The sequence below is a fragment of the Excalfactoria chinensis genome, chromosome 1 (genome assembly GCF_039878825.1).
Source record: "Excalfactoria chinensis isolate bCotChi1 chromosome 1, bCotChi1.hap2, whole genome shotgun sequence".
NCBI lineage: Eukaryota > Metazoa > Chordata > Aves > Galliformes > Phasianidae > Excalfactoria > Excalfactoria chinensis.
In genome coordinates, this window is record NC_092825.1 from 28,967,558 (window position 1) to 28,982,448 (window position 14,891).

The following is a 14,891-nucleotide window of genomic DNA, read 5'->3' on the forward strand; positions in this document are numbered from 1 at the left end:
GAGTTCCCCAAACTGTATGCTGGGTGGCTGATATGCCTAGCATCCCTAATGCAGTTTGGTCTTCATTGGCACAGAGATTTCAGGGAGATTAAATCTAGGAATCTTTTCAGTGAACCCGATGGCACAGTATTTTCTTGAAATTATTTTGGGGCATTTTGCTGGTCTGAACCTACTGAAGGCCACTGTGCTTGCCCAGCTGTCTGGAATGGCTTCTCAACAGTTCTGCATGGAAGTCTTGCCAGCTTTTGAGCTTTTACCACCTCTACTGCAATGTTGAGTCTGCTTTCAACATATGACATCCACTAACATTAGTGGCACTACCCATATTAATATAACGTATGGATCTGGCCAAGTATCTTGGAGTTTGCTACTCACTGCACAACATGACAATACTAATAACATTACAATTATATATTAACTGAGAGTAGGGCTTGTAACGTGATAGTGCCCACAGAGTATTCCAATAAACTCCAAAACCATTACTACAAAAACATTCTTGAACAGTCAGGTTCTGCCATCATCAATGTGTCTGTATCGTTACACACATGAAATAACACATTAAGATGTTTTTAGTGGATATGACAATCTTTTCTGCTTTTCTCTGAGGACCAGATAATGGCTTATAGATATATTAGTACTTTTGAATTGGGCATATATTTTAACATGATGGATGTGTGGTATTCAACAATGTTTTCTGCTTGCTGAGATATTGTTAACAAAAAGGGGAAAATAAATTCACATAGGAGGAGTCCATTTTGAGAGCACATCTGCAGCCTGACCATGTTCTTTATTCTCAGGTCAATTATTGTTTTGAATGTTAGCATGCATTAAGTGACTATTTTTTGTTGCTGTTGTTTTTTTAATTGCAGAGATGCTTAAACTTCCAGCAGGTACAGGGACAGATGGGAACACACTAATTCTGAGACTCCCATCAGGAGACAACATATCTTGTAGACAGAATATTGTATCATGACAGCATGCAAATTACTTGACAGATGCGTTATTCAGATGTAGTGCTACATCCCAGTGCTCCTCCCATTGCCAAAAGCTAATATGCCATTTTAAAGAAGAAAATTAGGTTAAAGTTTTGCTGTCTTTATGCCATGAAGAGATCTGCCAAAGTCGCCAGGATGATTTTTTTTCTCCAATTTACGCAATGCTAATTGTGATTCACTTTGGACTTCTTACTATACATGTCTTAATAATGAATAAAGAATTTCCCCTTTCACTGAAACACTGTGTAACAGGAAGTAAGTAAGGAAGCAATGAGTAAAATTCTTCAAATTAACCTAACCTATCTGCCTTACAGGCTGATTTTGATGATAAGCCTGACTCCTTGTTCTTCAGCGATGGGCAGCGAAGAATTGACTTTGTTTTGGTGTATGAAGATGAAACAAAAATGACTCATATGAGGAGTAATCATAAAAAGCAAAAGGTAAGTTATTTTTTGTATAAATCTGAACATCTATCAGGTGCTAGCGCAGTGGACATAAAGGACATTGCCCTTAACCAGAATGGCAGTTGCATTGCCCTGTTGTGGGAGTACTCCTGAGAGCTGTAAGACAGGCTAATAAACCAAGCACTGTGTCCATCAGCGTGTGCTGGGGGACATCCGAGCATGCTCCTTGGAGGGAATCCTTCCGGAGGTGTGAACAGAAAAATACTGGAATTGGGATCCCAGTTAGAGATAGACACAAAAACCTTCAGACTAGGGCAGCTTTCTTTATTTACAGTGCTTGAATTAGGCCCCCAGTGGACTTTGGTATTAAAACCAGAGTATTCAGGATAAGCACGGAAGAGCCAGCTGACTGTGCACTCCAAATGACAGTTAAATACACTGCTGACATTTTGTCCAGTGAAGTACCTAAGTTGTTTATGGGGAATACCTGCCACTTTGCCATCAGAATTTCTCCATGTACCCCTCTTTCTTGTGATGCTTCAGCAGTCTGACCCTCTTTAAAGACCATGCAAAAAAACTGACTCAAGCAAATAATTGCTTGATGCTTCATAGCAAATGTAAACAGCAACCAAAAATATTTTTTTTAATGTTATTTTTTAATTATTTTCACAAGTCTGTCAGAGAACTTTATTCATTTTGGCATCTGAGGTCACAAAAATAAGCTTAGCCATGCTTAATATAAGCACCTGCTGAATGGTAGTTCCCTTGGAATTTGCGCTCTCCCACCTACCACTTTCTTCTCTGCTTTAGCAGTTCCAGCAGCCTCTGGTAGATGCAGGCAAGGACAGAAACACCACCAAAAGCAGTTGAAATAGAAATAATGATTTGCCATTGGGGAAGAGAAGAGTAAGAGTAAAAAGACCATAGCTAAGCTGATTGATACTCCTTACACAGTGTTGTCATTGGCACTGTGAGGGCAGCTGTAAGAAATGTTGTTAGTAGGGCTCTAGAGAGTCCTACAGTGGGTGGATGTTGAACTACGCATGTTCACAAGTTCAATGATAAAAATGAACTGAAAGAGGTAATTAGCAACAAAATCTGCCCCCTTGGAAACAACTATTTTCATCAATAAGCATTTTAAATTTGTATGTAATATTTAGCCATTACCCAGATATATGCTAAAATGTGAGTGTATTTTCTAAACAGTAATGGAAATTAAATGTGATCAGTGGAAAAAATATTTTTAGTGCTGTATGAATGTTAGAACAGTAGCCAGATGAAAAACGTGAAAAATTAGACCAGAAGTGCAGAAATGCACTGAATGCATGCAGAAAGAGGTTGCTTTCAAAGGTCTACGTCAAGTTCGGTGGTGGGCAGTCACAGTGGTTAGGAGCTGGAGCACTCATCTTGTGAGAAGAGGCTGAGGAAGCTGTGCTTATTCAGCCTGGAGAACAGGATTTCAGAAGGATCTAACAACAGCTATCTGGTATCTGTGGAGCTATCCAGGAAGACAGAGTCAATTCTCTATAGTGGTGCATAGGAGAAGGACAAAAGACAGCAGGCATAGACTGAAGCAAGAGAGGTTCACACTGGATGAACTATGAAGATGGTAGAACAAGCTGTGCAGTCCCCATCCTCTGAGCTTTTCAACACCTGACCACATGTTCCTAAGCAATGTTGTCTGAGCTCAGAATCGACCCTGCTTAGAGCAAGAGGTTGGGCTGGTGACTTCCTGAGGTCACTTCCAGCCTGAACTTCTGTGTGATCCTCTAACCCTAAGGTACAGCCAATACATAACCAAGTCAGCTCTCTATTTTCATCATGTCTCTTGGTATCAGGACTCTTCATTTGATTGTGCTTTTATTTACATTTTGGTGATACCAAAGTCTGTTTTCATTTACTAAATAACTCTGCCATTGTAAGTCTGTGATATTGCAAGGGATGGTGAAAATGTGTCAGACGATAAACACAGAGGTGATAGCAATTGTTGCAGCTGGGATAGACATGAACAGTGAGAACCTGAAGTCAGAGGGGAAATGAGGAAGGCATGGGCAAGAATTTTGATACTGGAAACACATATAAGTGCTGAAAGCTCAACTGGGATAAAGACATGGCAATCATAGAGGGTTTCCTAAAAAAATAGATACAAGTATGATGACACCAAGCTGGAGAACTAATGAAGGAATCCAAAGCTGATCACCGAACAGATAAAACGGTACACAAATTCAGGTACCTAAGGACTCTTAAAGTTAAAGGAAAGAGGAAGTAAAGAAATGATTTTGTTCGTTAACCCTATAAAGATTGAAATGAGTCACCTAGTCGTGACTAAATGCTTGTGATACAGATCGGAAATACTGACTCCTTCTCACCCTCCAGCACTTCACATACAGGTGTCATTAATTTAGAAAGCATTTCAATTATCCGTTGTTGAAGGAACAATTTTTAAAGACTTAAATAAGTAGAGATTTCCCACATTCTCAGCATGGACAGGTGCAAGACAGCTCCAAGCGTGCAAGTACCTCAAAAATACAGAGGTATTTATTCTCACTTGAAGTCTGTTGCTGTGCAAGTGGAGAAAGCCATATTCCCTTGAGAGAATAAACATTTTGGCCTATGACAGTTCCCAGGAAGTTGTAGAGGTGATGTTGCTCAAGATATGTACGGGTTTCATCCACATAGGCATAAAAACGATTTGATGGCTTATGTCCACTGACAATGTTATTTGCTTGTGTGTTTTTGTATTTTGGGGTAAGTGAGTGGTGGTGTGATTCCCTCCTGCTCACCGTGCTTCTGAAATTGGGCCTAAAGGAGGCAAAACTGAACTACTGAAATCACATCTTCATGGAAGCTTCTAACATAATTTACAGATTCAAAGGTTAGCAGATAAGGTTCATATATGCAACTCAGTTTAATCTCCAAATCCTTTCATATTATTTTACAATTACTTTAGCAAGCACAAGAAAAGCAAACTATCAGGAGCAGATTCCAGAAACTCAGCCTAGCAAGCAATTAAGATTCCAGCCCAAAGCATGTTTTTTAAACCTCACAATTTTATGTACTCTGTTTGTCAAGACAGGTTGCCATCAGAAAAGAAATTAAATATCAATAGTCTCTTTCAGAATGCTCCAAAATACCACTTTTATCTGTCGGGATCCTGAAGTAACTCATTGTGAAAGTTAAGAGGTCAATGCCAGACAGACAAAGTCAAAATAAATTGGTGTGGAATGTCATTCTAGTCCATCTGCTTTCCCCTAGCAGAAATAAACTGAAAAGCTGTCAGTGATTTAAATAGGAATGTAGACAATGTGGGCAAGGCTGGATAAGTTTGTCTTCTTAAGCAAACAATAAGCAGTTCCCACCTCAAGATCTGTTTGGATTAGATAGCCAGAAACAAAAGGCATGAATAACTTTCAGAAAACCAATTGCACTTCTCCCTGTTGTCTGGCATGTGTCACGCCCATGGAGAAAGAACAATGTTTGGGGTTACACAAAGAGCAGTAGCTCGATGCTGTTTTATGCTGTAATTTGATGTAGTGAAGGATGGCAGGCTGTGTACACCTGTGGTGTGCCCAGCCAGCCTACCCAGAAAGTTTGATAGCAAAGGTGAAAAAGACCTTTGAACTCTGATATTGTTATGGGAAACTTTGCTCAAAATAAATTGAAGAAAAATATGAGGTGACATTGTTCTATCACTGCAGTCAAAGCAAGTGCTCCCTACAGTTCACAAAACAGAGAAAGCCCCCTTAGTGATCTATTACCAATTTCCAGACTCTCAACCTTGTTAGTCTCCTCACCTTGGGAAGACAATGGTCAGACATCGAAAACACCGTGGTGAGAAAGCAGCTCCCAATTGCTGATATGCATTTACACTATGCTTTCCCTTTCTTAAAATTATGTCTGATTATATATCCCATATTGTATCTGTCGTCTTGCCACTCAATCATCAAAATCTATGTCAGTTTTATGTTGGCAGCACTACCATAGTTATGTTGTTATTACAGCTTAATCTTGCAAGTAGCTGAGCAAAATACCAGATACCAAAATAAAGTTGGAATAGTCTCTGCAATATAGCCAAATAAGACATTATATCTTTACACTGCATTCCCCAGTCAGTGTAAAACCACTGTAGACTCCTTTGGGTAAAAGTCTAGTTTCTCCATAGATAATCACACACATAATTCAATCATTTATATAAAATAGCAAAGCCCCTAATTAGCAGAAGTTCCCAGGGGCTTTATTTCCCGCTGCTTACATTAATGCATTATTAGAAATCTTAATATTGTCAACATTCCTCTAAGATTTTGAGGGCAAAATTAATTCCGGGGACTCCTCACCGTAATCAATTATTAAAGCAACCTCAGTGGTAAGATTTAAAAAGGAAAAAAAGAAGAAAGCATTGGATTTATACAAATGTAAATCACTCAACATCTCTTTGTTTTGGAAGATGTGAAATAAGTATCTGGCCCTGTGCCTTCTTTATTAGCAAAAATGAAGCAGAACTCAGGTTGAAATGCTTTCATGATTCAGTATTATTCACCTTAAAAAGAACAATGTGAATAAGGAAGATACAAAGAGGTAGAATTAAATGAATAATTTTCAGCATGGTGGAAGAGTTAATAATAGAATGACAAATAACTCCGTTGTGGTACATATTTCAGTGATCAGGCAAAAGGACTGAGAGGAAATCATTATGTAGTTTGCTCAGAAGCCAAGATGACATGAACCTTTACCTTGGAGAAAGAATGGAGAACACTATTACCCATGAAATGTTGACAAATGCAAAGAAAGACTGCTGTGAGGAAAAGCCTCATTCCTATTTAATTGAGCACTCTTAATAGAAAAGACTTAGACTTCATGGGAAGCATAAATGTTAAGGTACACTGACACTATTTTATATATTTACATATGTATAATGAACTATAAATATGCACTGTATATATGCAATATTAGATACGTAGGAAAAAAGCATAAAGATCATTATGTCATTAATAAAGAAGCAAATTAATAGGACATGGAGAAATACATCTGTGAAAAGCGTGGATTGAAGGATTTGGCTCTCACTGTTCCTAATGCACAAAGAAATGGATAAATATGCAGAAAAAAAATCTAAAACATGAAAGAAGTACCTTAAAAAATGTAGTATTAGTAGCATTAGTCCATTATAACCACTGCTACAGGCATATGCTGCAGTTGAGAATGAACAAGATATAGATTATTAATTTCAAGAATTGCTAGAGTTTAGGAAAAGTGATTTTTTTTTCCTTCAAAGATTTTCAGCAGTCTTTTAACATTAAAGAACAGGATGAAAAGTATGTGGAGATAAAACTGACCCATTCCTATGGAACTCCTTTAGACTTTTGCCCTTTTGCTGAAGTGTCTCAGTTTTGCCCCCTGTATTAGATGGGTCTTCATCCTGGCCCTGATGACCAGTTTGCACATACTTATCACAGTTTCAAAGACTCTGTCTAATTGATTATTTATTGACTGTGGTCCTTTGCAACAAGACTGAATTTAAGCACAAAACTTAAAGCCTCTATTGTGGTTGTAGAGAACTGGGCTATAGAAGCCATTGGACCATTCTGTCTTAAAGAAAATCAAAGTTGCTGAACTGGGTGCATAGAATCCCTTAATCACAGAGCATATAAGCAACCAAAAAAAAATTATCCAGTAGCATGAAGACATCTATGAAGCAAAAGAGTAAAGTACAGAAGTTACTTTGAGGACTGCACTGCATACCTACCATTGCCCAATTCAAGAATAAAGCAGTGAGTCCCAATTTGTAAATGCTGTCACCTGCTGCTGAAGCGCTTAGGTGCCTCCCAACTCTAGCAGCTGTCTACAGCCCCACCCTCTTATCCACACTGATACTTAGATAGGCAGTGTGTAGGCCAAGGAGGGCTGGCCACCCTTAACTCTGTAAACAAGTAGCTCACTAAGGAACTGTCTGGTTGATGTAGAGAGTCTTCAAAGTGTAATGCTCTACATGAATTTTCAGTTTTTTTCCTAAATCACTATATTCTATATTTTTTATTCTGGGGGGAGAGAGGCTGTTTTGGGCTTTTTGAGGGAGGGGAGTTGTGTTTGTGAATAATCAAACTCATTTCAGGTTTGAAATATCAGCCATTTGGGATTGTTCCTAACTGCCAGCCAAGTGCTGGTTCTGTGAGTTGAAAGTAAAATGATCTACGTATTTCAGCATTACTGGGGGAAACCTGTCATATCCTTCAGGGGACAATGAATGCTTACAAGAAAGCACCACTGATTCCATAAGTGCAATCAGTTTCTTCCTTTAGGGCTGCTTATCTATGGGCTAGTGTAGAGGGATCCTACAGTTTGAACCACTCTGTGAGCACATGCGATTACTGTGAAAGAAGAATAGGAAGAGATATAATGAGAAGGAAAGTGGTTATTGATTTTCATGGAACATCCTTGAGAGAAAAAAAATTGTTTAACATGCAGATTAATGGAGGAAGGGAGGTGGCGCTCAGTAGTTCACTTAGTGCATAAAGGTAGAGGAGGTCACAAGTTTCAGTGGGAATTGTCGTTGACTGTCAAAATTTGGGTTAAGTTTTACCTCTATAAAGTACTATAGACTAAGAGTGTGAATTCTCCACAGTTGCACTGGACATCAGACAGAAAAATCCCTGATCTAAATTAGTAGGGAAAGTTGCACCTACCATAGTAGCTGCCAAATGGGTTATGGAGATAATGACCCAACAAGTCTTCATTTTGGGAGGCAATTCTGTTATTTTATGCGTACACTTTTGGAATAGATGTTTTACAATTTCAATGCCTTTTAACAGAGGAAGAGACAAGTATATGAGTCAAACCTGATAAACAATGGCCTGCAACTTGAAGCAACACGATCGGTGAGTGCTCTTTCCTTTTTGTGCCATGCCTGAGAGCAGAAGCTGCCCCTGTGTGGGTAAGGAACTGGATATATGAACTGACTGTTACATTTTTCTCCTCTTCTTGGATTCTAGGTTTTGGATGAAAAAACTATTTTTGTGAAAGTGCATGCACCTTGGGAAGTGCTATGCACATATGCTGAGGTCATGCACATCAAATTGCCTCTGCAGCCCAATGATCTGAAAACTCGGGAGTCAGCTTTCAACTGGTTTACTAGACTCTTCAGGGTGGATGAAAATATCATCAAACCCGAGCAAGAGTTTTTCACTGCTCCTTTTAAAAGGGAACATTTATCCAACTTTTATACTCAGGACAAAGACACATTTTTCAATCCAGCAACAAGAAGCCGAATTGTAAGTCCGTGGAGTATTTCTAGCCTTTAGTCTAAAAAGGCAAAAAACATTTTAATCAAATCAGTGCAATTGCATTCATGGAAGCATCTTGAAAAACTGTTAAATATTTGGGATGCAACAGTTCTCTGTCATTTAGGAAAGAAACTGGGGAGTCTCAAAGGACAACAGTGCATATCTGTTCCATTTCTGTTTCACCAGAATTTAAGGAGGGGGGTTGGGGAGGGAGGGGCATCAGTGGTTCCTATGCCCTGTGCAATTAAATTCATCTGCACTGCTTACCTTTTCATAACTCACCTGTATGTTGAAACAGGTACAGCCACTTGTGATTACTTTCAGGTTGCAAGAAACACAAAATATTCTGTAAATTTTAGGTCCATTTTATCCTGTCCCGTGTGAAATACGCGACCAAGAATGTAAAGAAGTTTGGCATTAACAAGTTACTGGACACTGGAATCTACAAAGCAGCATTTCCCCTTCATGATGTAAGTCCTGAATTTGCAGTAACAACATACTTAGAAATAGAAGCCTGCAGATCAAGAGTGTGTAGAAGATAGTAAAACTTACAAGCCTGATTTACTGGTGTTTTTATCCACATGGGAGCACATGACATAGTCGGGTTTAAGAGGATTATCTCCAAAATGGTGTTTGTTAAAAATGTAGCTCCATGACTGAAACATGATATATTTGATTTAGTATATGTTAATCTTGTATTCTCTGGGAGATGAGGGTAAAGTGCCTGGCTAACAGAGGAACCTGGGAGCACGAGAGTGATGGTTCCCATGATGCACTCTATCATCATTTCTAAAAAAGTTTTCACGTTTTTGCACTACCTCATTTTTCAGTATAAAAATCCATACCAAATGTCAGCAATTTAATCGCGATGTAGAACACAAGTCTCATCTTGTGAGCAAAGACAAAGATACGATTGTATCTACACCCACACACCTCCTCCTCCATCCCAACCACTCTTGTATGTCTGAGGTGTGTTCTGCTGAGAAGAAACTGAGAAAATGGGAGGTCAGGAATGGTAACTACGTGAGATGTTTGGACTCTGCTGAATATATTTGGGAGGTCTCCAAGGATTTAAAGAAAATTTTTAAGTCAGAATCAAGACAAATCACGTTTCTTGGAAGTAACTCAAAGCTTTACAGGATAGAATTAATATCATTCGTGAATATCTATTTTTAAGGTAGTCTTTTAAAGATTTAAAACCTGCCTTGCAGACTATTTCTGACATTGCATGGGGAATTTGGGCTCAGCATGCCTAATAATTAATGACAGTCTTTTTATACAATCAAAATTATATATCAGAGCTACTCTGAAAATCAGAAGTAGCCTATTGATTTCTGCAAAAGTGATTTTTCTTGTCGTATTACAGATACAGAATGAAAAATTCCATCAAATAAAACAGGCTTTACTGAAATGGGTTTTCAAATAACTTGGTAAAAAACATAAGGATTACCTCCAAGTCAACTGTCTTTTAAATATAAATACAAAACAGAGACTAGACTCCCTGGATTCATCCCGTGGACTTTCCAATCTTCATTCCAGAACAATATTGCTTTAGAACAAAGCATGTCACCATGTGAAGGCTGCTTACAATCCATATTAAAGCAGTCCTGTTATCTGTTTTGTTTCTCTAAGTGCCAAGATGCTGACATGGGCTGAGAATTTAAGTTCATGGGGATGGTCGGTTACTTTCAGCTCACACATGTAAAGTGCTTGCTTTAGTATTCAGAGTCTTTCTGACAGCCTTCCAGCATGAATCCTGATGCAATCTCAGAGCTACTTCCCAAATGTTTCCTGGATTGCAGTGACAAAAAAGCTATTCCAGTGTCTGGATTCATGCCCCAAGATCTGTGGAGAATTGACTCATGCTGGTTACATTAATGGTTACACTAATTATCTTCTTCCCACACTTTCTGTTTTGCAGACTAGTTTTCGGCACCTGTCAACTGATCCTGAGTGCCCAAGTGAACGTTATCTTCTCTACAGAGAATGGGCTCACCCAAAAAACATTTTCAAACTGCAACCCCTGGATTTCATCAGGTTGGTAGATGTGAATGAGCAGCATTGGGCTGTATCAGGGGAGAGTCTGGCTGGGTATAGGAAAAGATTCCTCGTCAGAAGGGTGATCGGGCATTGGAACAGAATCCCTGGGACAGTGGTCACGGCCCTAAGCTGACAGAGTTCAAGAAGCACTTGAACAATGCTCTCGGACATGGGGTTTGGATTTTACGTCCTGTCAGGAGCTGGGAGTTGAATTCAAGGATCCTTATGGGTCCTTTCAATCTCAGGACATTTATTCAGTGATTCTGTAGTGTGACTATGACTGGACTAATGCTGAGGTAACAAGGAATTTATGTAACTACGATTTATGTAACATGTCTGGGTTTTGAGATGTCAAAACACAGACAGGTATGTATACCTCTATCAGCTCATGCATGGGGGCACACTCTGGGCCTGCTTTCATGATGAATCAATTCATGAAAAACATCCACTTAAATTTTTTCTTTGCTAGGTATAATCTATCTTTTTTCATTTTCTTTCCCTTCCAGTCCTTATATGTGAGCATAAAAGTGATGACAGAAATATGTGGAAATTCCTAACCATAATACTTCTGCAATCCCAGTGTTCAAAATAGATGAATCTGGCAATGAAAGCTGCCATATTTGAAAGAGAAATTCGAATTTACTTGCATTTCATTAAATAAAAAAAATACATTCCTCCCCACAGGAAATACTATGGAGAGAAAATTGGAATCTATTTTGCGTGGCTGGGCTTTTATACTAATATGCTGATTGTGGCTGCAGTTGTTGGAGTTGGTTGCTTTCTGTATGGACTCTTCATGAAGGATAACTGCACTTGGAGGTACCTGATCAGGTCTATTTTAATATTACATAGCACTGCAGGAGGCAAAATGAAAGAGCACAACTTATAGGTTTGAAAGAGATGATATAAAATATGAGATAGATAAGTAATAGATGTCCCTGTGCCATTAGAGCACTAGACATGTGAGCCTGTTACCACAGTATTTTCTTCATACATCACACTAAGTCACCACATGTTGTGTCGAAATAAACAGAACAATAATCAGAAGTCAGTATCAATTTCTGTAACATCATTTTCAGAGTGGTAATCTTTAGAGGATGTATCCAAAGGCCCTGATGCAAGAGCACATGGGGCCTCAGCTGCCCAGGATACGCTGGGAAGAGAAGCATAGAAATGACACATATTGTCTCATCAGAGCCTGGTCAGATTGAACCATGACACAAGGACTAAGGAAAGGACACCTGGGTGCCAGATCACCTGCAAGACATCACACTGTACAACCCCAGTCAGAGAGGGAATATTTTCTCTCCAGATCATCCAGTTTAGAGATGCGAGCTAAAAAATGGCAATGGGGATGTTTTGAGGGAGGGGGGAAGATACTTAAGAGCACACCACTGGTGAATTATTTCTCATATCCCTGACATGACTGCACCCTTTGTGCACAAAAGGACTAAGAATTTAGTGTTGGTGAGTGACTGACTAGTTTTGTTTTTAGCCAAGAAGTATGTGATCCCAGCATAGGAGGTAATATCATAATGTGCCCTCAGTGTGATAAAGTATGTACCTACTGGAACCTCGCCATCACTTGTGAATCATCCAAGGTAACTACACTTACAGCTTATAGACATGCTATTAACCTTTAGTTGCACTTTCCCTAGGACTGCATATAAAACAATGTTGTTCTCCACTAACATCCTGCAAAATTACTAGAGCTGTGCAAATAGTTGTGCATTTTGATACAGTGACTGAACTATGTAAAATTAACAATTAAAAAATGTTTCATTTTGACCTAAAATGAAAAAAAAAAAAAAGAAAAAATAGGACTTTTTAATTTGACATAGCCCCAAGTGACTAAAAGATTTTTTGATTGAAAATGGAATGTTGTGGTTTCATTTTGGGGTATTCCTTTCCTTTTTGGTAAACAAAGCAAAACAAAACAAACATTCAATTACTAAAGACTTGATTGAGTAACTCTGAGTCAGTTTTGCTTAGGAAACATTTAGAGCATGTTTTGACGTTTCTAAATACTTCCCTCCGTCTCCCCAAAGAAATTAGCTGAGCCTGTGCCTTGAATTTGACATGAGCTGTCAAGGAGCGATGGGTACATGGGGAGGCCAATATTAGCCATGACAGGTGCTGTGGTTTGTTTGTGTCCTGTTAACCACGGCATGGCATGGCCACACTCTTGCACTCAATCCACGTCCAGAAGAATCTATCTTTCTTTCTCCATTAACTTTTGCCACTAGGCTAGCGTTAGCCTTTTGTCATTCCTTTCCATAGATTCAGTCACTACAAAATTACATTTTATTAGCTATTAATTGTTTTGCCCTGCTTTAATGAATATTCTTGCTTGAGTGCACTTAACATGTAACGCACAAGAAAGAAGATGGGGAAAATGATATTATGGAAAGAAAAGGCAAATACCAGAGAGGTATTTCCTCAGAATGCATATTACTAACCACCTTGATTTGTTGTCGTCTCACTTATGAGAAGCAGAGAGGTTCATTGACTTTCTGTATCTGTTTTAAATTTACATAATTTTATACCCCATTCACAGGTGAGAAGCACTGCTTTGTTGCTTCCTGTGCAACAGGTGGAAGGAAGTTTAACAGCACACCACTCTATTATCCTTTTGCTGCATATTTCATTTACACTTTTAATGCCAAGCTTTGCCTGTTAATTTCCTTAGTTTACTGGAAGGTGTTGTACATTGACAGAAGTTGAGAAAACTCTAACAGCAATGATTGTTTATTAAACTACACAAAAGCTAAAAATCAACCTGTTCAGTGAGCAGCTTCAGTTCTGTTTCAGTGTAGAAGAATGTACTGTTTGATTGTGTTTTAAGGCCTTTTTTCTGTTCATTTTTTTCCAGAAACTCTGTATATTTGATAGCTTTGGAACACTGGTGTTTGCAGTGTTCATGGGAATATGGGGTAAGTCAGCTTCGATGGCTGTGGTTTGTTGTGTCATTTTGGCCAAGCATACAGTATCAGCCAAAAAAAGTGGATAAATTTACAACTGCTTCATTTTCTAGCATTCAGCAGTTTAGCAGTAGGTAGTTCCATAGAAGATACGCACATTCATGATAGATCTTTTTAGCAGCATAGAATCATAGAGCAGTTTGGGTTGGAAAGGACCTTAAGGATCATCTAGTTCCAATCCCCTTGCCGTGGGCAAGGACATCTTCCACTAGATCAGGCTGTCCAAAGCCCCATCCAACCTGGCAGATACTATGGTTGACAGATGTTTGTTCATCCATTTTTCCCCTTACTGCACTGTTAAGGATAGAAGGGCAGGTAGGTAATAAGAGCTTATTGTGTAAGAGAACAAAAAGCTGTAGAACTTAAATGTTGGTCTTCCGTACCTGCATTTGTTTTAACTTGGAGAAAAGTCTGAGAGAAGTGATGAGAGCTGTCTCGTGTTCATCCAGCAGGAGCCACATGCTTAATTACATCCACCAAAGGAGCTGATTTTTCCCCAAAATCCTTGCATCTGCCTGTGCCTATTAACCCTGTGACTGTGCAAAGTGATGGAAAAAAAAGCCATTTATTGTATTTCCCAGTCATTTTTTCCTCCTGTCTTCATTTAAGAAAGCGTTTTTTGTAAAAAATGTAGTAGTTACAAGCAGTAGAGATATTTTTTATCAGAGAAAATATACCTGAAACCAGGATATTTCCTGTGGGTGAAACCACTTTGCTTCAGTGGATTAGGCAAGGTTTATTTCCACAGAAACAGTTTTATTTGTTCATATTAGCAACTTTCTTAACTGCTTTTTATTGCACTGCCTTATCCAGAAGTTGTCAAAATAATTTACACTCTAGGTATAAAGGGTACTGCAGAGAAAATAACTCACTTGACACTTACAGTTCATATGTAGGCTGACAAGAATGCATAAATCGTTTTCTTTGTAAAACACACTGTATTCTTATTTTCCTAATGAGACCTAAAGTGCTTTAGAATAACTACTTCTTTAAAGAATGTTAAAATGAGCAGCCATTTCAAAAAGAGTATTTCTTTCAAAACACTTGTTAAATTCAAAACGCCAGCAGGAAATTAAATAAAAATATAAATAAAAGAATTAGAAGCTTGACACTGATGTAATCTTCCACCATTTAAATAGCTAATTTACCTGTAATTTGCTTTTTAATTAAAAATTCTGCTTCCTGTTTTGAAGAAGA

At 38.5% G+C, this 14,891-nt stretch overlaps 1 protein-coding gene across 1 annotated transcript in view; it reads left to right on the forward strand.

The window, feature by feature from the left end:
* Window positions 1-14,891, forward strand: part of ANO6 (anoctamin 6) — a 68,720-nt gene that overhangs the window by 31,918 nt on the left and 21,911 nt on the right. The window contains exons 3-10 of the mRNA XM_072334129.1: window positions 1,310-1,435; window positions 8,203-8,268; window positions 8,383-8,661; window positions 9,033-9,143; window positions 10,595-10,710; window positions 11,398-11,532; window positions 12,209-12,314; window positions 13,586-13,646. Of these exons, the coding sequence (XP_072190230.1) occupies window positions 1,310-1,435; window positions 8,203-8,268; window positions 8,383-8,661; window positions 9,033-9,143; window positions 10,595-10,710; window positions 11,398-11,532; window positions 12,209-12,314; window positions 13,586-13,646 (1,000 nt within the window). The remainder of the gene's footprint in view (window positions 1-1,309; window positions 1,436-8,202; window positions 8,269-8,382; window positions 8,662-9,032; window positions 9,144-10,594; window positions 10,711-11,397; window positions 11,533-12,208; window positions 12,315-13,585; window positions 13,647-14,891) is intronic.